This window comes from Cnephaeus nilssonii, assembly GCF_951640355.1.
Source record: "Cnephaeus nilssonii genome assembly, chromosome: 9".
Classification (NCBI taxonomy): domain Eukaryota; kingdom Metazoa; phylum Chordata; class Mammalia; order Chiroptera; family Vespertilionidae; genus Cnephaeus; species Cnephaeus nilssonii.
In genome coordinates this window covers 29,162,278-29,186,743 of record NC_137080.1, presented here as the reverse complement: position 1 = coordinate 29,186,743, position 24,466 = coordinate 29,162,278, and the positions used below count along the sequence as shown (strand labels likewise).

Here is a 24,466-nt window from a genome sequence, read left to right as displayed (position 1 = left end):
TCTTACCCAATGCATTCTAAAATGCTTTCCTAAGAAAGAAGATGGAGAAATAGGTAGTCTAGGGAAAATTTTAAATAGCCCACTGTCTATGTAGCTTTTAGTGAGCAAATTATTGGTTACTATTAATAGTTATATTTATTAATTATTAAAATGCTTTATTTGACCACAAAAGTTTTTTTATTTTCCCCCAAATTTGGGGACTTGTATCATTGATCTGCCTTAAGGCTCAATATGCTCACTAACACAGCTTAATGCAAAACATTAACACTGTAAATTCAACTGACCACTAGATTGTATCAGGGCTACAATACAGTCTGTCAGGTGTTGGGACTATAACATGGAGAAAGGTATTCCCAACCTCATAAATTTGCCATGATACATTATTACTCGCATGGGCATTCTATCACACTTAATATGTGATTTTAAGTTTTTGATTTCTTTGAACAGGTATCACAGGAGAGAAGTGCAATTTTATGTTAGACAAACAGGACAACATCCAAAAATACAATCTAGTTTTTGTGTTTTTGTTTTTTTTAGATAAAAAATAAGTGTATTTAATTAAACTTAAAAACTTCATAATCAAAGGACACCTTTACAAAAACAAACAAGCAAAAAACCCCCAAACATCCAAGAAACAAAACCAAAACCCAAACCCAAATACAACCTATATATCTGACAATGGACTTTTATAAGCATTTGTAAAAAACTTCTACAACTCATTAATAAAGAGAAAACCACATCAATAAAAGAATGGGAAATAGCTTGAGCAGATAATTACAAAAGAAAGTCTAAAAAATGGCCAACAAGCCATGAAAGATGCTCAACAGACCACAGAAGATAACACTTCATATTTTTCCAGATTGTTAAAATTTCAAGACTGACAAAAACAAGTGTTAATACAATCTAGTTTTAACACCCCAAAGCTTTCTTCTTACCTGAACAAAATGACTAGGCGTTTCACTGCAAACGGAATGGATCTGTCCATTTACTATTGGAATTATCTTAGCTAAAGGCAGGCTGACACTGGAAAGACTGAAACATCATTACAGTAATTAGTATTGTCTAAAATTTATCTTATATGTATTTAACACTTTAATTATAAATTCATAAACAGCTATTACAGAAATGTGTTAAGAAAATAAGTCACACATAATCCTACCACCTAGAAATAACAACAACTCACATCATGGTTAATTTCCTTCAGTAATTTTTACACATATCTATGTTTTGTTGTGTTTTTTTAACATACAATTATAACTTCCCAAGCAATACTGTTTTGAATTTTTATTCATATAAGCATGTTTTCATCTTATTAAAAATTCTTCCAAATTTTTTGTCTGTTTTTAATGATTATATAGTAATCAAACTAGCTTTGATAATTTATATGATCAATTCCCTAGAATTAGGCATTTAAGTTTTTGCCTAATTTTCCTTAATATAAATAACTCTTTGTATTAACACGGAATTACTGGATCAAAGGGTAGGAATGTTTTCAAAGTTTAAAATGTATATTGCCAAATGCCCTCTGCTTCTCCAGCAGTGTGTGAGAATACTGGTCTTTCATGCCTTCTTTCTGTGTCAAGCATTATCTTTTCTTTAATCTTTGTATGTCTGATAACTGAAAATGGTATCTCACAGTTGTGGTCTGTATTTTCCTCAATAACTAGCAATGTTGAATGTTTCTTCCCTCTATTCCAGTGAATTGTACCATTATCTATCTGAATGTGTAAACAGGAAACCTGAGCATTATCCTTGGCACTTCCTTCTCTTGCGTATATCCAATCTCTCCACAATCTTAAATATTTCTTAAATGTGTCTGCTTCTCCCCACTGCCAAACTTAGTCCAAGTTAAGCATTATCTTCTGTCCAAACTACAGCAATTATCTTCTAACTTGTGTTCAATAAACATTTGTGAGGTGAATAAATTATTGTGTGATTATATATGATATAATGACTGTTAATGATAAAATGAAATTGTGTGTGTGGGTTACAGACTTAGGTTTATTATATTAAATATCATACTTTATACATTTAAACCTAAGGCTAGACAAGAAATTTTCTTTTAAGTATAATGAAAATGCTGAAGCAATGGTGTCTAATGAGTATGCTATGCTGAGATTTGAGGCAATGCTTAAAAAGAAAAAAGCAGGGAGGTTTTATGAACTCCTGAAGAAATTAGGCTTCATTCTCTTTTCATAGTACCTATGTAGACATTTTTCAAAATCTGTCATGATTTTGTTACTTGTTTTTTTTACTTGTGAATTTGTTTTCAATAGAAATTGAAGACACCACAATCATACAAGATACAAGGTCTGTGACATTAGGTACCATGTGTGCTCAATACATACTCGTTGAATTGATTAATAAAAGTCTTCACTCATCCATTGCCATGTCCCACCCCAACTTCCCCTTTCCCAACTCCTTTTCCACAAAGCAATCAAAATACTCCCATCATGTCACTCTTTTCTCACTTCTCTAGTAGCTCCCCAGCATTTCAAGCCAACACGCATAGTCTGCATGTGCTGACTTCTCCAACTTCATCTCACACCATTCTTTCCCTAGTTCCATCCGTTCAGGTGCCACATCAGCTTTCTTCCAGGTCCTCAAATTGAACCTTGGTCCTCCTGTCTTCAAAGTCTTTGCCCTGTGGCTTCTGCCCTGAATGTCAATTGCCTCTTTCCAGTCCAACACTATATTAAAGAGTTATAGTTCTTAATTCAAATTATTTCCTCAGGGAAACTCTGCTTGACTTTTCATGTTTGTTCAAATACTTCTATTAAATGTTCTATGTTCTTTTCCTTTATAAAATTTATAACAGTTTGTAAAATTATTTCTATTGTCTATTTCTCCTACTAGATTATAAGATCCATAAGGACAAAGACCTAGTAGAGTGCATGATGCATAGCAGGTGTTCAAGAAATAGATGTTAGATGAACAAAATGGCCATTTCTCTCTGTTCTTTTGTGAAGTATCTGTTTGTGTCTATGACCACTTCTTTCTTTAGGTGTTTTCTTCCTTAACTGGTGTGTATATACACCTCTTTGTGTGACATATATAGTTTGCAAACATTTCCCCCAACATATCATTGGCATTTATTTTAATATCCTATATAATAAAAGGCTAATATGCAAATCGACTGAATGGCAGAATGATTGGTTGCTATAACGTGCACTGACCACCAGGGAGCAGACATTCATAGTGACTGCTGGTGGTCAATGAGCTGCCCCTGGTGGTCAATGCGCTCCCATAGGGGGAGTGCTGCTCAGCCAGAAGCCAGGCTCAAGGCTGGCAAGTGCAGTGGAGGTGGCAGGAGCCTCTCCTATACCTCCATGGCAGTGCTAAGGATGTCTGACAACCTACAGTAGGACATCCCCTGAGGGCTCCTGGACTATGAGAGGGTGTAGGCTGGACTGAGGGGACCCTCCCCCGACCCCCCGCAAGTGCACAAATGTTGTGCACTGGGCCTCTAGTTAATTATAAACTTGTTTGATTTATAAGATTTAAATTCTACATTTGTAAAACCTATCATTTTATTTATCTAAAGTTCTTTCAATCTTAGAATTATTTTTTCTCCATTTTGAGATCAGACAAATACTCACCTGTTTTCTATCAGTTCATTTGTGTTTTTATTGTTTAACCTCCTAGATATATATATTTTTCTATATGTATGGTACAGAGGGGCTCTTAACTTTATTGTTTTACAATTAGTCATTATAAAATGTCAAGTTGTCTTACTATCATTTACTAAATAATACATCTTCATCTCTTACTCATCTTAATCATATAATAATATCCTATATATTTTAGAGTCTGTTTCTGGATGTTATATCCTATTCCACTGATTTATCTATTATTTTTAAAAGAATATATTATTCTAATGACTGCACCTTATATGTTCTATAGGGAAAGTACATTCATTGCTCTACTTTTTCAATAATTTCTTGAATATTCTTACCCCTTTACTCCTCTGATTACTTTTATAGCAAATTTTCAGGTTCAAAAACAAAGCAACCACCTTTTTAATCCCTAATGGGATTTTGATGGAACTTTGACTATATTAATAAATCAATTTTGAGATGCCAACTTTATAATTTTTAGTTGATTCTCTTGGATTTCTAAGTATAAAATCAGGTCACCTTCATAATTTTTTCCCCCTCCCTTTCCCAAACTGATATATCATTTTATGAAGATAAGAATTGAACTTAGAAAATCAAGAGTCAACGAACAGTTTATGATATAGTAATAAACATTCAGTAAAAGTCTATTTTCAAGTTAATATATAAAAAGTTAATGGGGTCTCTATATTTGGTTCTCAAAATTGGTCTTTCCCTAGCCTTACAACATCGGTTAGAATACTAGAATGATGCTGTTAAATTTTTTTGCTTAACTTATTGTGATGGATAGAACTTCCATGATGTTAAACAATACGTAAGACAGCAAGCAAGATGTGAATGTTGCTACCATTGAATCATGAAGTATAAATTTGGTTATTGACATGAACGAGAAAAACTCAGGAAATTTCTACTGAATGCCTACTGTAGATAATGAAATATGAAAGGGCATCAGATAGTCTCTGACTCTGAGAGTAGGCTTAAAATGTAAGTAAGGAATAAGACTCCAGTTCATGGTGAAACATATAGGTTGTATGTGAAACTACAGATTAGTACTACAGGGGATCAAAAAAAAGAAGACTATCAATAACTGTTGTGGTTGTGGCAAAATATTAAAATTCTTCAATGTATAAGATCAAGTATTTGTCCATGTTAAAACACTATTATAATTCTTTATCAGCACACCTTGCTAGGTAGAGATTATAGTGAAATTTTATGAATTGGAACACCTTGATTTACGGAGCATACAGGGGCTCAAATTTATTTTTGTAAAATTGAAAAAACTGCTAATAAAAGATCTTAGGGTGATATTTAAATTATTTTAGAAGATAAATTTTATGGCTTAATGAAGTTTAATCCTCAATGTTAATTGCAAGTTATTTTTTTTTGTGCAATAAAGAAAGGCCACGAAGAATTGGGTAAATAATCAAGTTCTTGCCTTATATATTTACGGATTAATTAGGATATTGCACATATATACATACACATAGCATATCATTTACTGTTTCCCTTATTTTTAATGAATGAGTTTATAGTCAGTTAACATCTATCTGTAATAATAAAAGCGTAATATGCAAATAGACTGAACAGCCAAACGACAGTCTGGATGACCTTCTGGATGAAGCCAGGGCTATGAGGGTGGCCAGGGCTATGAAGGCCTACTCTTGCACGAATTTCATGCATTGGGCCTCTGGTATATCTATAAAACCCTAATATGCAAATAGACTGAACGGCGGAACAACTGAACAACCGGTCACTATGATGTACATTGACCACCAGGGGGCAAGCATGGAACATGGCGGGCATTGGCAGCAGGCGGCAGAGCATGGAACATGGCGGACGTCGGCTGCAGCAGGATGGTGAGCAGGGGTGCCAGACCAAGGCGGGGTGCCGGTTGCTGTCATTGGGGTGAGCCTCTGGTGGTTACTGAAAATTCTTTGCTCCCGTGTGCCGCAGTCCTGCCTGGCGCCTGCACCTGCTGCTGGCGCCGGCCCTGCTCACACCTGCTGCCGGCGCCAGAGCTGCCACTTGCACCCGCTGCTGGTGCCAATTGCCCTTCAGGGTTTCTACACCTCCCCCTGCTCCTAAGAGGTGATTTGGGCCGGCAGCCACCTCTCGCACCTGCAGCTGGCGCTAGAGCCACCACTTGCACCCGCTGCTGGCGCCTGGCGCTGGTCCTGATCGCTCAGCGCCATCAGCGAGTGTGAGTGGTGGCTGCTGGCCTCTATTGCCCCTGAGGGCTTCTTCACCTCCCCCTGCAGCAGCCACCACTGGCACCCACTGACAGCACCGGCCCCACTCGTACCCACTGTTGGTGCCGGCCCCAATCGCTCCGTGCCATCAGTGGATGCAAGCGGGGCCGGTGCCATCAGTGCTTGGGAGCAGCGGCAGCAGGAGCAGGGCTGCTGGCAGAGAGGAAACCAGGAGCCGCAGTGGGAGGGCCCGGGCGGGGGCATGGAGCATGGACCGAGACCTGCCCCTGTGCCCACCGCAACCTCGCAGCCCATAGTTCCTTTCAAGGTGCACGAATTCGTACACTGGGCCCCTAGTTGATTTAATACCTATTTTCTGAATTTAATATAAAAGACAGAGATTCTTAAAGAGTGTAAAGTTTAATAGGAGATCCAAGGTGCTTATGTTAAGATGATAAGGATGTAATAAAACCATAAAATACCTTTGGCAGCATAAATCCATGACTTAATAATAGTTATCATTAAAATTACTAACAATGGAACTAACTAAATAGTCTCAATTCTACAAAATGAATACACTGATGTAGTTATAGGAGATAATTCATCAAAAAGAAACCTATTACAGGAATGCCTGGTTATTTATATAGGCCAATTATGGCTTGCAGAACTGGAATAAAATTAGAGAATGCATTAAAACATTTTCAGTTTTGTATTCTAAAGAGTTAAAAACACATACCAATAATTGGAATTTGGCTGATAGCAGGATAGTTTCACAATCTAAGTACTTAACTATATTGGGAAAATTTTTGCAAGGAATTAAAGTTTTAATACTGAGTCTAGAAGGAGTTCTACTCATGAAGGTGTAATTGGGTTAATGAAGTTTAACTTGTTGAAAAATGATCATTCAAATTTACCCTCTAAGATTTTTTTTTGTTACAGAAAATAAATAGAACCAAAGCACTACTTCATTAGAGTATTCATTAGACTGGTAACATTTTTACATGTCATCTTACCTATTCATGGAGTTCCCATGCTGCAGGTCCTGTTCCGTAGGTCGAAAGAACTCAGCCATATTGTCCAGCAGTCTACTAAAACCTCGGTTTAAACAGGTGTTCAAAACTGTACTAAAATCTGGACTACACAAAATAAAAGGATAAGTTACTTTTTAGAGTCTCAATGGAAAAGAAAATAAATTCATGAACTGTGGCTACCACTAAGAGCCACCATTTCTAGTCACAATCTAGGTTTTACAGCCTAAAATACTATAAAAATATATTAAGGAGTCAATTCTTAAAAATTAGAATAAAAAGAGAGCTTATTATTTAGCACAACACAATGAGAATATTCATCCACTTCTTTAAATTTTCTTACATTGGTTAGCATTTTGTACAATTTATTTTTTAAGTTTCAATAATAGTGTTACTTCTCTTGAAGAAATTCTTAAAGAGAAATCCTCTTATAACCATAGATTATTGGTTTGCTTTACATATTCCATCACAAAATACCAGTAATTTAGAACATTTTATTATCCTATACAGAAGAGGAACTGGATACTTGAGGGATAAAGAAATTTGTCCAATGGTATGAAATTAGTAAATGGGGTAGCTAGAATTTGAACCCAAGCCTTTTTTAACTTAAAGTTCAAGATCTTTCTGTTATGACATACTAGAGGCCCGGTGCACGAAATTCATGCAGGGGAGTGGGGTGTCCCTCAGCCCAACCTGCACCCTCTTCAATCTGGGACCCCTTAAGGGATGTCCGACTGCCCGTTTAGGCCCGATCCTGGTGGGCCTAAATGGGCAGTCGGACATCCCTCTCACAATCCAGGACTGCTGGCTCCCAACTGCTCACCTGCCTGCCTTCCTGATTGCCCCTAACCGCTTCTGCCTGCCAGCCTGATCACACCCTAACCACTCCCCTGCCAGCCTGATTGATGCCTAACTGCTCCCCTGCCAGCCTGTTTGACCCTAACTGCTGTCCCTGAAGGCCTGATTACCCCTAACTGCCCTCCCCTGCAGGCCTGGTCATCCCTAACTGACCTCCCCTGCAGGCCTGGTTACCCCCAACTGCTCTCCCCTGCAGGCCTGGGTCCCCCTGAACTGCCCTTCCCTGCAGGCCCGGTCACCCCCAACTTCCCTCCTCTGCTGGCCTGGTCACCCCTAACTGCCCTCCCTTGCAGGCTTGATCACCCCCAACTGCCCTACCTTGCAGGCCTGGTCCCTTCCAACTGCCCTCCCCTGCTGGCAATCTTATGTCCACATGGGGGCAGCCATCTTTGACCACATGGGGGCAGCCATCTTGTGTGTTGGAGTGATGGTCAATCTGCATATTACTCTTTTATTAGATAGGATAGAGGCCTGGTACATGGGTGGGGGCCAGCTGGTTTGCCCTGAAGGGTGTCCCAGATCAGGGTGGGGGTTTCCTTAGGGCATGGGGTGGCCTGGGTGAGGGGCCTGTGGTGGTTTGTAAGCCGGCCACACCTCCCAGCAACCCAAGCAGAGGCCTTGGTATCTGGGATTTATCTATCTTCTACAATTGAAACTTTGTAGCCTGGAGTGGAGCCAAGCCTCCTGCTTGCTCGGTGGTGGCAGCCATTTCTGTTGCTATTTATTTATCTTCTATAATTGAAACTTTGTAGCCTTAAGCGGAGGCCTGTGCTGGCCAGGGTGTGCGAAAAGCTTGGCTTCCTCCATCGCCATGGGCAACCCAAGCCTCCTGCTCTCTCTAGCTCCGTGGCTGCCACCATTTCTTTCTTTTTTCTTTTTTTAAAATATATTTTATTGATTTTCTACAGAGAGGAAGAGAGAGGGATAGAGAGCCAGAAACATCGATGAGAGAGAAACATCGACCAGCCGCCTCCTGCACACCCCCCACTGGGGATGTGCCCGCAACCAAGGCACATGCCCCTGACCGGAGCTGAACCTGGGACCCCAGAGTCCGCAGGCCGACGCTCTATCCACTGAGCCAAACCGGTTTCAGCGCTGCCGCCATTTCTGTTGGGATTTATCTTCTATAATTGAAACATTGTAGCCTTGAGTGGAGGCCTCGGCCAGCCAGGGTGTGCGGAAAGCTTGGCTTCCTCCATCGCCAGGGAAACCCAAGCCTCCCTCCTGCTCACTCAGTGGCCTCAGCCATCTTGTTTGGGGTTAATTTGCATACTCGCTTCTTGATTGTCTGGTGCATGGCTGGTGGGTGTGGCTTGTAGGTGTAGCGGAGTGACGGTTAATTTGCATATTACTATTTTATTAGATAGGATTAGCACTTCACAAAAAATCCTATATAATAAAAGCCTAATATGCTAAGTGTCTGGTTGGCCGTTCAACCAATCAAAGCGTAATATGCTAATGATATGCTAAGGCTGCTCAACTGCTCACTATGATGTGCACTGACCACCAGGGAGCAGATAGTTGACTAGTCGACTAGTCGCTATGATGTGCACTGACCAGCAGGGGGCAGATGCTCAGACCAGTAGGTTAGCTTGCTGCTGGGGTCCGGCCTATTAGGACTGAGCGAGATGGGCCGGACACACCCTGGAGCACCCTCCAGTCTCTCTCCAGCTGGCCAACGTCCCGTGTCCCTCCTGGCCACGATAATGCACCGGTGGGGTCCCTCGGCCTGGCCTGCACCCTCTTGCAATCCGGGACCCCTCAGGGGATGTTGGAGAGTCGGTTTTGGCCCAATGGTGGAATGACCAGTCGCTATGATGTGCACTGACCACCAGGGGGCAGACAACGCAGGAGCTGCCCCCTGGTGGTCAGTGCACTCCCACAGGGGGAGCACCGCTCAGACAGAAGCCGGGCTCATGGCTGGCGAGCACAGCAGTGGTGGTGGCGGGAGCCTCTCCCGCCTCTGCAGCAGCACTGAGTATGTCTGACTGCTGGCTTAGGCCCGCTCCCCATAGGATGCTTTAAAAAGCATTACATAAGCCATCAGTCCGACATCCCCCAAAGGCTCCTGGACTGTGAGAGGGTGTAGGCTGGGCTGAGGGACCCCTCTGAGTACATGAATTTCATGCACTGGGCCTCTAGTTTGATATAAAAAATAATATACTGTATGTGTGCTATGAAAATCAGAAAATGCCTAGGGACCAAATTACTTCTAACTTCAACATAGAGAAGTCTCAATCCATATCAACTCATGGGAATGGAGACGTAGGGCTATAAATTTGGGAATTATTAGCACACAGTAGTTAAAAAAAAGCAATGGGAATAAAATATCTTCTTGGAACAATTAAGGATGAAATATGAACAATTACCTGGGAGATTCTAATGTTTAACGGAAAGATAGATTTAGAGGAACCTAAGAAAATATGATGTGAGAAAAATTAAGAAATTATTCTGCTATGGAAGCCATATGAGAAAATAATTTCAAGAAAGGCTTGATCAACAGTGTCAATTACCAAAGAAAGGTCAAGTAAGATGAACATTAGGGGCTAATGGCTTTGGTAAAAGATCACTGATGACCTTTTCTAGAGCTTCATAGAGTGATTTGGTGGAAACCTGAATAAGATAAAAAAGGGGAGATCGCTACTGTAGAAAGCCACTAGAACTTGATGAATTCAGATTGTAGATTCAGCAGCTGGGTTAACCTAAAAAAATTGCTGATTTCCTTCAAGATCCTTAAAAAATATTATAAGAAGAGGATATAATTTCCTCAGAAAACAGAACTAGAGAGATGGTCTTAAATTTAAATTATCTTTAATTTAAAAGAAGTTTTGATTATTTTAATCACTTAAGGTAAAGTGTGTAAGACTGGTTTTCCTACTCAGCTTTTACAATAAAACTACCTGAAAGAGTTTAAGTGGCTCAAGCAAGATTGAGCAGCCAATAAATATGCAAACCAATCTTGAATCTAGGTCTGGTCTTCTAATGTAGAGTCTGGTGCTTTCTCTACTTTTAACACCCTAGTTCTCTTCTGCATGATTTAAAATAGTAATACCCAATTTAGGGAAGATGTGACATTTTTATCTCTCAAAGTTTAGAAACATTATATTCTATCCTAAAAGGGTTCAGGGGAGTAGTTCTCAATTGAGAGAGAGAGAGAGAGAGAGAGAGAGAGAGAGAGACAGACACTAGTATACACTGGGTATACCAGAATCATCCCTGAAAGCTTTATTCAAAATATAAACACTATCTTCCAGTCCCTCAACTAGGATACAGACTCTCTAGGCTAGGGAAGTAAGTGGGCCAGGCATGAGTACGTTGAAAAAAATCTCTGCTTCCCTCCCCACCCTAATAAGAGAACCACTAGTTTCAGTTGGAAATCCTACCTAAAGGCAGGGCAACAGATTCAAGATTTAATTTTGACAAGAGATTATGTTGAATATTTTTTTCAAGAAGGACTAAAAGTGGTAAGAGTACAATCAAAACAGAAACACATGTTTTCTGTTACATACAGTATACATACCTTTCCAACATGTCTCTAGTTTCATTGAGTAATTTAATAGTGGTAACATCTCTAGGAGAAAGCCCACAGGCCTATGAAATTAAAATGCCATACTTCAGGTTTCAAATATTAGTACGGGGTTATGATGAAACTAGTCATATTAATAAACTCCAGAGTTGATAAAATCTAAAAGTCTATGTTCTACCAACAAGCAAAAAATGTTAAACTATATAAGAACTATAATGACTCATGTGTTTTTAAAAGATAAATCAAAGAAAATCATAATACTTTGTAAGATCTTTGTTTATCTGGGCCCCCTCAGACATATTTCTAGCATATATTTGCAAAGAACAAAACAGTCCTTGAGGTTGCAGAGGCCTGCGATTTTTTTTCTTTTATTGGAAAGATATTTTATCAGGATATGTATGTGTCTTTTGGATCAATTTACGCTAGTCTGGGGCTCTGTGTGTCCTTTCAATCTGAAGTTTCAGGTTTTAATTCAGGTAATATTTGGCTCACTATTCCTCTTTTCACCTGTTCTTTTGAATAATTTTTTTGTTTTTTAGTTCCACAGCTGAATTTTAAAATTTGAATTTTTAAATTCCAGAATGCTTTTTAAATACCTTATCACATCTCCTTGACATTATAGCTTGTAAGTAAGTTTTCTCCTGTTTCTTTTATTAATTCTGTCCCATCTGTTCTGTTGGTTCATTTTAGCCTCCATCCATCCTACAGGGATGCCTTAAACAGGTTGCAACTTATTTTTGGCCTCCTCACGAATACAAAATATCTCAACACCCAACAGGTCTATCTTTGCGGTCTTTATGGAGGGGGTTGGAAACCTGCAGGCAATGAAATATATGGCATTCTTTGTTCTAATGCTAAGGTATGGCATAGGGACCTTTCTGGTCTAAGGCTTCTCCAGTTGTCAAATGTGAGATTCATGGGTGCAATCCATTTACATATAAAAAAGCCAATAATTATTTTAAAATGAGATATAGAATCTGCAATCTTTGGCATTTTTATTATTCTTAATCAACGAATAATGTAAGTCACAACTGCCCGAAACACACAGGTGCAGCAACACCATGGTGGATAACTGCTAGATTAAGCCTTCTTTGTTTCTCAACTGGATGACAACTTCCTTCAGTCCACCTAGATATTGCCATCACTGATTTATTTTAAAAAACAAATGTGATAGTGGTAACTGGCCTGATTAAAATTTACCTTTCTTTTTTTAAAAAATATTTGTATTGATTTCAGAGAGGAAGGGGGAGGGAGAGAGCGATAGAAACACCAATGATGAGAGAATAATTGATCAGCTGCCTCCTGCAGGCCCCCCTACTGGGAGCGAGCCAGAAACACAGGCATGTGCCCTGACTGGGAATTGAACCATGACCTCCTGGTCTATAGGTCGTTGCTCAACCACTGAGTCACACTGGCCGGGCTAGCTCTATCTTCTGCTACTTATTCTCATAGAAATATAATATTCTCTAGCCACATGAACTGAATTTGTCTCCTGAGTTTCTCACATGTAATGAACATGTCCTATTCATTTTATATCCTGATCATGTATCATAGTATTTGTCACATAACTAATACTCAATAAAATTTGCTGAATATCTAAAATTATAAATGTTTCTAACTAGAAATCATATATGAAATTTGTTTTCTAAATTAATTAGTTTTATTTAAATTATTGAAAAATATATATTTCAAATGCTTACCTTTTAAGAGACTCAGAAATCTACATTTTAAGAGACAGTAAAAAATTTAAATATATAAGAGTAAGAGGTTTGGTTAAATGGTCATGAATTAAGCACCTGAACTGCTAATGGAGTTTCTTCATCTGGCATCATATAATGGCATAATAAAGATTTATATCCATTGTTATTAGTCCAAGAGGAAGAATTATGCTCCTCAACGAGATTTCTGATTTCTTTCAGATTTTGCTCCAAGTCCAAAAGGGACAAAGAATGTTTAAGAGAAACACTAGAAACAGAGAAAAGGAAATTGGGATTAATTGAAACTATACCGTACATCCTACACACACTCTTTTCCTATCAGGTTACTATCTGAGATCCTGTTTCATCCAGTCAAACCTGAAACTGCTGACTGTGAAATCACTTGAGTAGATTAAGAAATCAGCCATCAGTTAAGGGGAATTATTACAGAGCCAAGAAAAATCTTGCTGCAGATTTCACAAGAAAATTCCTACTGTAATTATAGACATTACCAGTATAAGTGGGAGATAAAAGCCTCAGAGGCAAATTTTAAAGTAGGTTTTTACCCCACGACCCAAATATTTCTGGTTTGGAAATGAATAAAAAACAATGAAACATTAAGAGTTTACCCTTAGTATCAAAAGGTTGATACTAATGAAGAAAATGGATTCCACAATGCAATATCCAAGGGCTATGTCTCTTACTAGCTTACAAAGAATTTCATGAACAACCTTTGTCAAGTTACTAGCTTCACTAGAACAATTCTAATTTTTCTTTTATTCATTAGAATCAAAAGTCAGAAAAGCCAAAGCAAAATGCCTCACCTTCCTAAAGTCTTATGCACAGCTTGTTTAATGACAGTGATCAGCTCTGTCAGGCCTGTTAAAAGAAAACAAACATACAGCCTTGTTTACTTTTCAAACTCCTCAATAATACAAATGAATGAATTACAATTAGTTTACAGGTCACAAATAAGAATCTTACCATCTCCAAGGAGGTGTTGAATACTTGATAGATATTGCTGTTGGACATCTGGGGGCGCAAGGACTGTCTGTACAAAATAGAAGAAGGTTAAATTACACAATATTATTAGTAAATAATATTTTCAGTGTAACTTGAGCTGAGATTTTCAGGACCTGGATTAATAGGCAATATAACATTCTTTAATATAACAAAAAAGTCTAGTTTCAAAATATAAAAAAATAATAATGCTAAAAGTTTATAATCACATGAAATATAAAGATATTTAATTTATAGAAATTATCAATAGTAGTAATATTCGGTTAAATTTTGAACCTCTTGAAACAAAGGGCACTACCTATTTAAGTCTATTCAACTTACCGTGCCATTCTTGCCAACTGCTGCATTATCCAGGTAAATATATCCACCAATAATGTTTAACTGGACTCGCAAAAGAACCACCAGCATACATGTACTATATACAGCTACAATACTTCTTGTAAAACCTTCATAGAGGAAAAAAACAACAACATTTGGTACTCTTATTAAAACACAAATAAATGTGTAAAGACACGAATCATTGCTATGGTTATTTTCTCATAAGATGACTTAAAAATACATTTGTAACTGTTTCAAATACAAAAATATATCAATTCAAAATATTTCAAAGTCTATCTCGTAACTTTTTAATGTACATTAGGTATGATTTCTTAATTAAAACAATAACCAATATATTGAATGAAGGATTATATATTTTTAACTTTAAAAAGTTAAATAAGAAAGGACTGGGAAGCACTAAGAGTTGCAGCCTCAGAACTCTGGTTTTCCCAGGGAGCTAATTCAGAGTAAAAGAATTTTACTAAGCTTGGAAGAACTGCTTTCAAAGGCAGGCAAAGGAGCATGAGCCCATTAAAGAGCTAGGGGAAGGCACAGAAACACAGGGAGACATCTGGAGATGAGGTGTCACAGTAGCATAGAACACAGTGTTCAAAACAGAGGAGAGTGCAAAGGTGTTGACTGCTGCCATGGGGTCTAACAGGAGAAAAACGTCCAGTGGATTCAGCAACATAAAAGTTACTACTAATGTTGCAAGATCTGTGTGGGTGGAGACATGGGAGTAGAATCCAGGCTGTAGTGTGTCAAACAGTGAGTGGGAGGGAGGAGAAGGGAATGTAGAAATATTTGGTATTATATGGGGGGTGTGAAACTGCATAATAGCTCAAAGGAAATAGAGGGTACTACAAATATTTAATTTATTTTCAAACAGGAAGGCTTAAGCATGATTCAGTTGATAAAGATTAGTTGAATGGATGAGAAAATGTAGGAATGATAGTATGAAGTTATAAGACATGGATGTATATATGCGCAAGGCAGCTCTTTGCTTCAAACTTTTATCACTAATGAAAGTTTGTACACAATACAAAGGAAAGTTACTATCTGGGTTGGAATAAAAACTTCTTTAAAGTATAATATTGCAGATATCAGTACCTAGTATAGGCATATGTAGTCTAGGACAAGTTTACATATTATCATAACAATAATACCACCTACACCATTAACACTCATTTAGTACTTTCTATGACCAGAAACTGACGTACTTGTTTTATGAGAATTATTTAATCCTGATAACTCTATGAGATAAAGAAGAGTCATCCACATAGAGTACAAAATTTTCTCTTTAGAAATATTTTAAGGATGTGCTGCTGTCACAGAGTATGTAAGCTTACTTATTATCTTCAGATCCTCCCATATTTCTAGCTTGTTTGAAGGCCTAAAGAAAAACATAAGAATATATGAAAATAATATTCAGATCATCTAACAGAAAACTTTGCATTTTATAGTTGTATATTTAATTATAGTTTATTACAGGGTAAATGCAAAAACAAAGCCCACAAAATATAGTAAAAAACAACTATAATTTCAGTAATCAATGATAACTACTTGCACTAGCATATTGATATATATCCTTCTAGTCTTTTTTCTCTTTCAGAGCATATGAATATCCTATATAATAAAAGGCTAATATGCAAATTGACTGAATGGTGGAATGACCGGTTGCTATGACATGCACTGACCACCAGGGGGCAGACACTCAACGCAGAAGTTGTCCTATGGTGGTCAGTGCGCTCCCGCAGGGGGAGCACTGCTCAGCCAGAAGCCCTGAGCCTGGGCTTATGGCTGGTGAGTGCAGTGGTGGTGGCGGGAGCCTCTCCCGCCTCTGTGGCAGCACTAAGGATGTCCGACTGATGGCTTAGCCCAGCTCCCCACGGGCCTAAGCTGTCAGTCATACATCCCCCGAGGGCTCCCGGACTGGGAGAGGGTGCAGGCTGGGCTGAGGGACCCCCCTCAAGTGCACAAATTTCATGCACCAGGCCTCTAGTATGTATTATAAAATCATGTAGGAAAAACAGAAACAATGTTTATTTCTTTCCCACATTTACCATTTTACATATAATGAAGTAGGTCCTATAATCATTCAAAGGTAAATAATGAAGTATTTATTTTGTTTTAAAGGAGCATTACAGAGACATGAATTTAAATAGATATTTGATATATTTCAACTCACTTTACTTATTCTTATTGATGTTCAAATTGTCCATCTTTGACTAAGGGTGGAGGGACTATTCAAGTTAGTTCCTGAATCCTTTTGACATGACCCTATTTAGTCTTTGATAGCTTCCTTGCTTAATGACATAAAAAACTGTGTGTGTTTATCTTGTTCATTTCTTGCTGTAGACCTGAAATCAGCTATTTCTCCAAGAGTCCTATTTCCTGGTAGCAGGAAAAGGTAGTTTGAGATGGCAACCTTCGATTAAAGATATTTATCACTACTAGGTAGCAATTCTAAGCTTCTTCAGCAGACTAAGATAGTACATATATGTGTATTTATACAGACAGTCCTCGAGTTACGTCGAACTTGACGTACGTCATTTCGTGGTTACATTGCCATCTCCCATTTATTTATAAAAAAAAAAGTTCTGTCATTTTGACGTATGTACATATGTGCTTTATGTTTTTTATTATTTATTTACCACAAGTAAAGGTCAGGAATTATCTTTCTTTTAAATTTTTTTTACTGTTTCACTTCATTATTGCTGTGTATGTGCTCCATGTGAGTGACATAGGTGCTTTGTAGGTGGGTTCCGACTTATGGCAAAAATCGCGTTATGTCGTGCCTTAGGAACAAATCTCCAACGTAACCCGAGGACCTACTGTATACTTATATGAACATATATTCAAAGAGATAAAATACATCATGAATTCATACTTGGAATTCTTTAGTGTCACTAAAATGTCTTCTTAAGAATTAAACTAATCCTTTCAAAGTGTTCTATTTCTCTTATGATAGAAGATGTTAAAGATTCTTTGTCACCAAAACATCATTGTCATTATCAATCTTCAATAAGAATGCCAAGTAAAACAGTGATGGAAGCTTATTTGCTAAACTTACAAAATAAGGCCACCAAATCTTTTATTTCTGATCAGCTATTATCATAACTAGTTTAAAGAGAAAATTAATTTGCTTGACAGACTTGTAAGAGACCTTAGTTGACTGAAAACTAATACAAAAACAATCATTAGGTTGGAGGTCTATTTAATTACACTCTATAAGGGTTCAAGCCCCTCTTTATGCAAATGTCTTTCAAATGTACTTTTTTTTTTTTTTACTTCAAACTGCAAACAGTAATTTCAAATCAAAAGAAAGGTAAGGAAAAATAACACTGAGATATAAGAAAGAAACAGTGAATTAGAACTGTTGCCCATTTTAAACTCTTAAGAACATAAGAAATTCTCCTGTCTTCAATGGAGTAAGAGGAATTACACCTTTTCTTTAAAGCTGTCCAATATTACCCTTCAAAACGAATCCGTTTTCTCTAGCCCAACACATCTTCACCCCACAGTTTGCTTTTACATTTTTTAAAACCACAGATCAAACATAATATATCTTGAATTATAATTTATTTCATCTACTTCCTTCCTAGGATGGCAATGTCTTAAAGGGAAAGAGACCCTTTGTTAATTATCACAGGGAACCTAGGGCCTTGCAGGAAAGAGTCACCAAGGAGGAAGAATGCCACTGTTTTTATGTTGCTTTTATAAAGGTGCTACTCACTTACTTCATTTGTCATGTCTCCCCAATGAAACTAAAACTTAAGACAATTAAAATGCATTTTTATTCCCTACTTATGTACATATTTATTTATCCCCTATTTATGGATATATATGTGATAAAAAGGATTTATTTGAGAGTAATCTGCTGATATGTTTCTTCTTCATATAATTATATGAACGAACATAAACTGAACTTACATCTGGAAGTAATGGTGAAATTATGTCAACCTCTAACAATGATGAAATTTAGAAGGAAAACCCCTTATCACTAAAATTACATTTTAATCAGATAAAAAAAATTCCAAGTACACAAATCCATTGTCACTTTGGGAGGTATTCTCTGAATAAAGAAAATGTTTCAAAGAAATTTTCCAGCTTTCTATTCAAGCTATCTGAGCAGTAAATTCATTCCTATGTGCAAAATGAATGAAAATATCTGCCTCACAAGGATATTGTGAAAATTAAATGGAGCAAGTGTGAACATTAAATGGGAGCATGTATGTAAGGTATCTGCACTGGGCCTGGCACAGAGAGAGTTCAGAAATAGCACTTTCTTCCCCTGGGTATTGGAGGATGATTACTAGGAAAGTGAATATTTCAGTAATTCACTTCAGTAAGGCCACAATGATTAAAATTTATTTATTGAGACCATTTCTCTCCATCTTGTCCATTAAAATAAGAAGCCATTTTCTTCTGGAGCTCTTCTCAAATTTACACAGCACCACCAAATTAGAATACCCAACACATACTGCCTCCATATACAAGGTCCTATGTGTGAAAGTGCTGTGTAGCCAGTAAACTGTCATGGTAAGATAAATTATCATTACTGTTGCTCATGTTGTATTTGTACTTCACTTTGTAAATAATATAAAATGTAAGTTCAGGGTGGTGTGAGGCAATGGCGTGATAAGGACATGTATGTAATACCTTAATAAATAAAAATAAAATGTAAGTTCATATGCCTTATTTACCTAAAATGCATGTTCACATGATTTACCTCTTATATTATAAACTCTCTAAGAAGCCCACTGTTTAACATAACTTAGTATTTGGTTCAGAAACACATTCCATAAGGACTCAATAATTACATTTCTGAGTAATGTCAGTGATATAAGATCTATTTATATAAAAACCAGAATGCATATAAATATTTGTTTACCCAAATATTTTGTGCATCAAGGTAGAGTATAAATAAATGGACAAAATAAAATATGAATTCAAAGATACAGTTAGTAAATATTTTTTCCAAATAAGCCTATATTGTAAGCTTTAATTAGAAAGAAAAAAACAAGGAAACAAAGATGTTTGAAAAGTATTTCAGTTAATTGTACACGCTTTAAGTGTAGTATATAAGTAAAAAAATGCTGTACCTTGCATTTACCTGTTTTTTAGCAGAGCTGTGAGGCTCTCAGAATTGAGTTGCTGCATTAAGGCCTCTCTCAGTGTTGGAAGCATGGACAGCACTGTAACACAAACAGAAAATAAAAGAGGACTGCCTTACCTGAGAAATGCACATTGTTTTAGGCCATATGACAGGACTAGCAACTAGCAAGGGTTGGGAGGAAGACCAGGATTAGAGTTTTCAAATTATTATTATTATTGTTAATAAAAATAGATTATATACTAATAAATCATTTATCTACTTATGTTAAGTGAACAAAATTTTATACATACTATGATTATAGCAATATAAACAAGTACACATAGGAAAATGTATGAGAAGAATTATTCCCAGATGCCAACAGTGGTGGTATCTGGGTTATGGATTATGGATGATTCTTTTTTTTCTATTTTCTGTACTCTCCAAATTTTCTTTACAAAAAAAAAGTCTATTTCTGATGTAATAAAATGATTAAGAACAACATTTTAACCTGTAAAATTGCAGCTGGGTCAGAGAGCCCCAGAGCCTCCAAAAGAAGGCCCACGGCTGGACAGCTGCTTGCATTGCTTCACAGCTGGGCCTCATCTGGGCACCTCCAAACCCCAAACAAAGAGGAGGAATCTGTAGATCTCTCTGTAGCTCCTGCTGGGTGGCCTCAGGCAGAGCTAAAGTTGCACCTCCTTGGAGATCCAAGAGCCAGTGTACCCAGTGGTCAGAGTAAGATCATCCAGATTACAACTCTTCACATCCATAAGAGACACACTCAGAGGGCAGACTCAGTGAGCGCCAAAGCCCCCACTGAAGCAAGTCCTGCCCATAAGGGTGTCTCCAGCAAAGAAGTTCTCCCATTGTAGACACAACTGGTCCTCACAGCCAATTGGCCTGGAGGTCAATTCCTCCCAGTGATACCAACAGCAATCAAGGTTTAACTACAACAAGACTGTGCACACAGCCCACAAAGAGGTGCACCAAGAGTGTCCACCTCAGGTAACTTGAGAGGCTGAGCCACTGGGCCCTATAGGACACCTAGCACACAAAGCCACTCTATCAACTCAGGGAAGCAGCCAAAATGTGGAGACAAAGAACCAGGTCACAAATGAAAGAAATGGAAATCAAACTACTGGATATAGAGTTCAAAACCATGGTTATAAGGTTACTCAAGAGTCTTCTAAAAACCTCTGAGAAATATAGTGAGACCCTCAAGGATATGAAAAAGGACCAATTAGAAATTAAGCATACACTGACTGAAATAAAGAATAATATTCAGAGATCCAACAGCAGACTAGAGGATCGCAAGAATAAAGTCAAAGATTTGAAATACAAAGAAGCAAAAAAAACCAACCAGAAAAGCAAAAGGAAAAAAGAATACAAAAATATGAAGACAGTGCAAGGAGTCTCTGGGACAACTTCAATCATACCAACATCTGAATTATAGGGGTGCCAGAAGAAGAGAGAGAGCAAGATATTGAAAACCTATTTGAAGAAATAATAACAGAAAACTTCCCCCTACCTGGTGAAGGAAATAGACTTACAAGTCCAGGAAGCACACAGAACCCCAAACAAGAGGAATCCAAAGAGGACCACACCAAGACACATCATAATTAAAATGCTAAGGGCAAAAGACAAAGAGAGAATCTTAAAAGCAGCAAGAGAAAAACAGTTGGTTACCCACAAGGGAGTACCCATATGATTGTCAGCTGATTTCTCAACAGAAACTATGCAGGCCAGATGGGAGTGGCAAGAAATATTCAAAGTGATGAATAGCAAGAACATACAACCAAGATTACTCTACCCAGCAAAGCTATCATTTAGAATTGAAGGTTAGATAAAGATTCACAGATAAGAAAAAGCTAAAGGAGTTCATCACTGCCAAACCAGTATTATATGAAATGCTGAAAGGTATTCTTTAAGAAGAGGAAGAAGAAGAAAAAGGTAAAGATAAAAATTATGAACAACAAAGTGACAATAAATACATATCTATCAACAAGTGAATCTAAAAATCAAGTGAATAAAAAATCTGAAGAACAGAATAAATTGGTGAATATAATAGAATCAGGGGCATAGAAAGGGAGTGGACTGACAATTCTCGGGGGTAAGGGGGTGTGGTGGGTTTGGGAAGAGACTGGACAAAAACCGTACACCTATGGATGAGGACATGGGCGGGGGGATAAGGGCAGGGGGTAGGGTGGGAACTGGGTGGAGGGGAGCTATGGGGGGAAAAAGAAGAACAACTGTAATAATCTGAATAAAGATTTATTAAAAAAACATTCATGAACTGGGTTTTATGATGATAATTTTATAGAGGAGAGAACTAAGATTTAGATTTGCCCCAAAACACACAGATATTACAAGACAAAACTGGGGTTAGTGAGGGATGACCAAACGACTGAACAAGCAGGCTGCATGGGGCGACCAGGCCGGCAGGGGGGTTAGTGAGGGACGACCAAATGACTGAACAAGCAGGCTGCGTGGGGCGACCAGGCTGGCAAGGGGGCTGTGAGGGGCAACCAGGCAGGTGGGGGTGGGGCAGTTGGGGGTTATCAGGCCAGCAGTGGGGGCAGATGGGGCGACCAGGCCAGCAGGGGGGTCAGTTAGGGGTGACAGGCCGGCAGAGGGGGCAGTTGAGGGCGACCAGGCTGGCAGGAAGTCAGTTAGGGCTGACCAGGCTGGTGGGTGGGGTGCAGTTGGGGGCAACCAGGCCGGCAGGGGGTCTGTTGTGGGCAATTAGGCTGGCGGGGGGGGGGGCAGCTGGGGGTGACCAGGCCAGCAGGGGAGCAGTTAGGAGCAACCAGGCCAACAGGGGGGCAGTTAGGGGCGATCAGGCCAGCATGCAGAGGCAGTGACGGGCCATCAGGCCGGCAGGGGTGGGGGCAGTTAGGGGCGACCAGGCAGGCAGGCAGGTGAGCGATTAGGAGCCAGTGGTCCAGGATTGAGAGAGGGATCCCGGATTGGAGAGGGTGCAGGCTGGGCTGAGGGGATTCCCCCACCCCCGTGCACAAATTTCATTCACTGGGCCTCTAGTGATAGATAAGGCCTAATGGGATCAAGCCTACCTGCAGCCTTACTTCCTATCACTCTTTTACTGCTCATCGCTCTAACTACAGAGCCTCTGTACTTTTTCTTGAATGTGCCATGCTTGTTCCCACCTCAGGCATTTTGGCTTTTGCATGGCTTCCTCCATTGTATCATTTGGTTTCTCCTCAAAGAGGCTTGACTCTCCTGACTACCTTATCTTAAACAGCAATCCCACCCTTCCCACAGTTTTATTCTCTTCATAGAAGTTGTCACTGCTCAAAGTAACTTATTTGAGGATTATCATGTTTTTCTCTCACTAGCACATAAACTCTGAAGGTCAGGGATCTTTTTTTTTTTTAATTGTTCATCTTCTGTTTTCCAAAAAAAGTGTTGGGTTCCCCAAATTATTTTCTGAATGAATAAATAAAATGAATCAATGAACAATTATATTGTATATTGATTTTTTAAAATCCACATGTATTTCAGTTAAATCATGAATTAAATACTTGCTAGATTTTACCATTCTCCCTTTGCCTTTTCTGTCCTGGAGGTATAAAAATTAATATAAATCATTAAATAACTTTGGACATGTGTAAATATTTCTCTGGCCTTACCTGTCATATTGCAAGTCCTCTGGTTACTTTCAAAATGATACTGTCGTCGTGCTTGAGCAATATATTCTGCAGCCTCTTTTTCTTGTATTTCTCTGATTTTCTTCTGTCCGTATTTCCCCAGGATATATACTCCTAAAATTGTATATTTAAAACAAGCTAGTATATTAATCCAATAACAAGAATATTAAATATTCCAAACAGTATTTTAATCTGCTTTATTAAAATATAATGTTTATATTAGCAAAATGCTAAAAATTACAACTTTTAAAAATCTAAATTAAAGAATTATTTAAGAATTGTAACTTAAAGACAAGGAAAAGGAGATTGTCATTTTAACAGCCAAAGATAGACAGGTACATAAGGACTAGGTCTGAAAAACAAAGGAATTAAGTCTACAAAGTCTTTAATAGTAAACTGGAGATATTCTAAATGACCAGCAATAGGGAACTACTTAAATAAATTACGGTCTATTCATACAATGGAATCTGATATAGCTATTAAAAACCACATAACGAAATAGTTAATGACTCAAGGAAATATCCATGTTATATTTTAGATGATAAAATAAGAAGTCTTTCTTTTTAATGTAAGCAACTGCATAGAAGCACAGATGAATTTTAATTTCTAACATATCCTATCTAATAAAAGAATAATATGCAAATCGACCGTACCTCCGCCACACCCACAAGCCACGCCCACCAGCCAATCAGGAGCGAATATGCAAATTAACCCAACCAAGATGGCTGTGGCCATGGAGAGAGCAGGAGGCTTGGGTTTCCCCAGCAATGGAGGAAGCCAAGCTTTCTGCCTCCCTGGCCTGCCTTGGCCTCCGCTTAAGGCTACATAGTTTCAATTATAGAAGATAAATAAATCCCAACAAAAATGGCTGCGGCCACGGAGCGAGCAGGAGGCTTGGCTCCACTGAAGGCTACAAAGTTTCAATTATAGAAGATAAATAAATCCCAGATACCAGGGCCTCTGCTTGAGTCGCCAGGGGGCGTGGCCAGCCTGCAATCCACCACAGGCCCCTCGCCCAGGCCGCCCTACGCCCCAAGGGAACCCCCACCCTGATCTGGGACACCCTTCAGGGCAAACCAGCCAGCCCCCACCCATGCAACAGGCCTCTATCCTATCTAATAAGAGAATAATATGCAAATTGACCATCATTCCAACACACAAGATGGCTGCCCCCATGTGGTCAAAGATGACTGCGCCCATGTGGACACAAGATGGCCACCACAAGATGGCCAGCAGGGGAGGGCAGTTGGGAGGGACCAGGTCTGCAAGGGAGGGCAGTTGTGGGTGATCAGGCCAGCAGGGAAGGGCAGTTGGGAGGGACCAGGCCTGCAAGGGAGGGCAGTTGGGGGTGATCAAGCCTGCAAGGGAGGGCAGTTAGGGGTGACCAGGCCTGCAGGAGAGGTCAGTTAGGGATGACCAGGCCTGCAGGGAAGGGCAGTTAGGGGTGACCAGG

The 24,466-nt window shown here is 38.8% G+C and overlaps 1 protein-coding gene across 2 annotated transcripts in view; it reads right to left on the bottom strand.

Annotated features, from left to right (window-relative positions):
* The window catches only part of PEX3 (peroxisomal biogenesis factor 3), a 39,636-nt gene that overhangs the window by 3,143 nt on the left and 12,027 nt on the right, over window positions 1–24,466 (bottom strand). For both annotated transcript variants that reach the window (XR_013813922.1, XM_079779716.1), the window contains exons 2-11: window positions 22,996–23,127; window positions 19,367–19,448; window positions 15,600–15,643; window positions 14,254–14,378; window positions 13,897–13,963; window positions 13,737–13,791; window positions 13,012–13,180; window positions 11,210–11,280; window positions 6,817–6,939; window positions 936–1,032 (exon numbers count right to left, since the gene is read on the bottom strand). Coding sequence is in view for 1 of the 2 variants with exons in the window: in XM_079779716.1 (XP_079635842.1) it covers window positions 936–1,032; window positions 6,817–6,939; window positions 11,210–11,280; window positions 13,012–13,180; window positions 13,737–13,791; window positions 13,897–13,963; window positions 14,254–14,378; window positions 15,600–15,643; window positions 19,367–19,448; window positions 22,996–23,127 (965 nt within the window). In the remaining variant the exon portion in view is untranslated. The remainder of the gene's footprint in view (window positions 1–935; window positions 1,033–6,816; window positions 6,940–11,209; window positions 11,281–13,011; window positions 13,181–13,736; window positions 13,792–13,896; window positions 13,964–14,253; window positions 14,379–15,599; window positions 15,644–19,366; window positions 19,449–22,995; window positions 23,128–24,466) is intronic.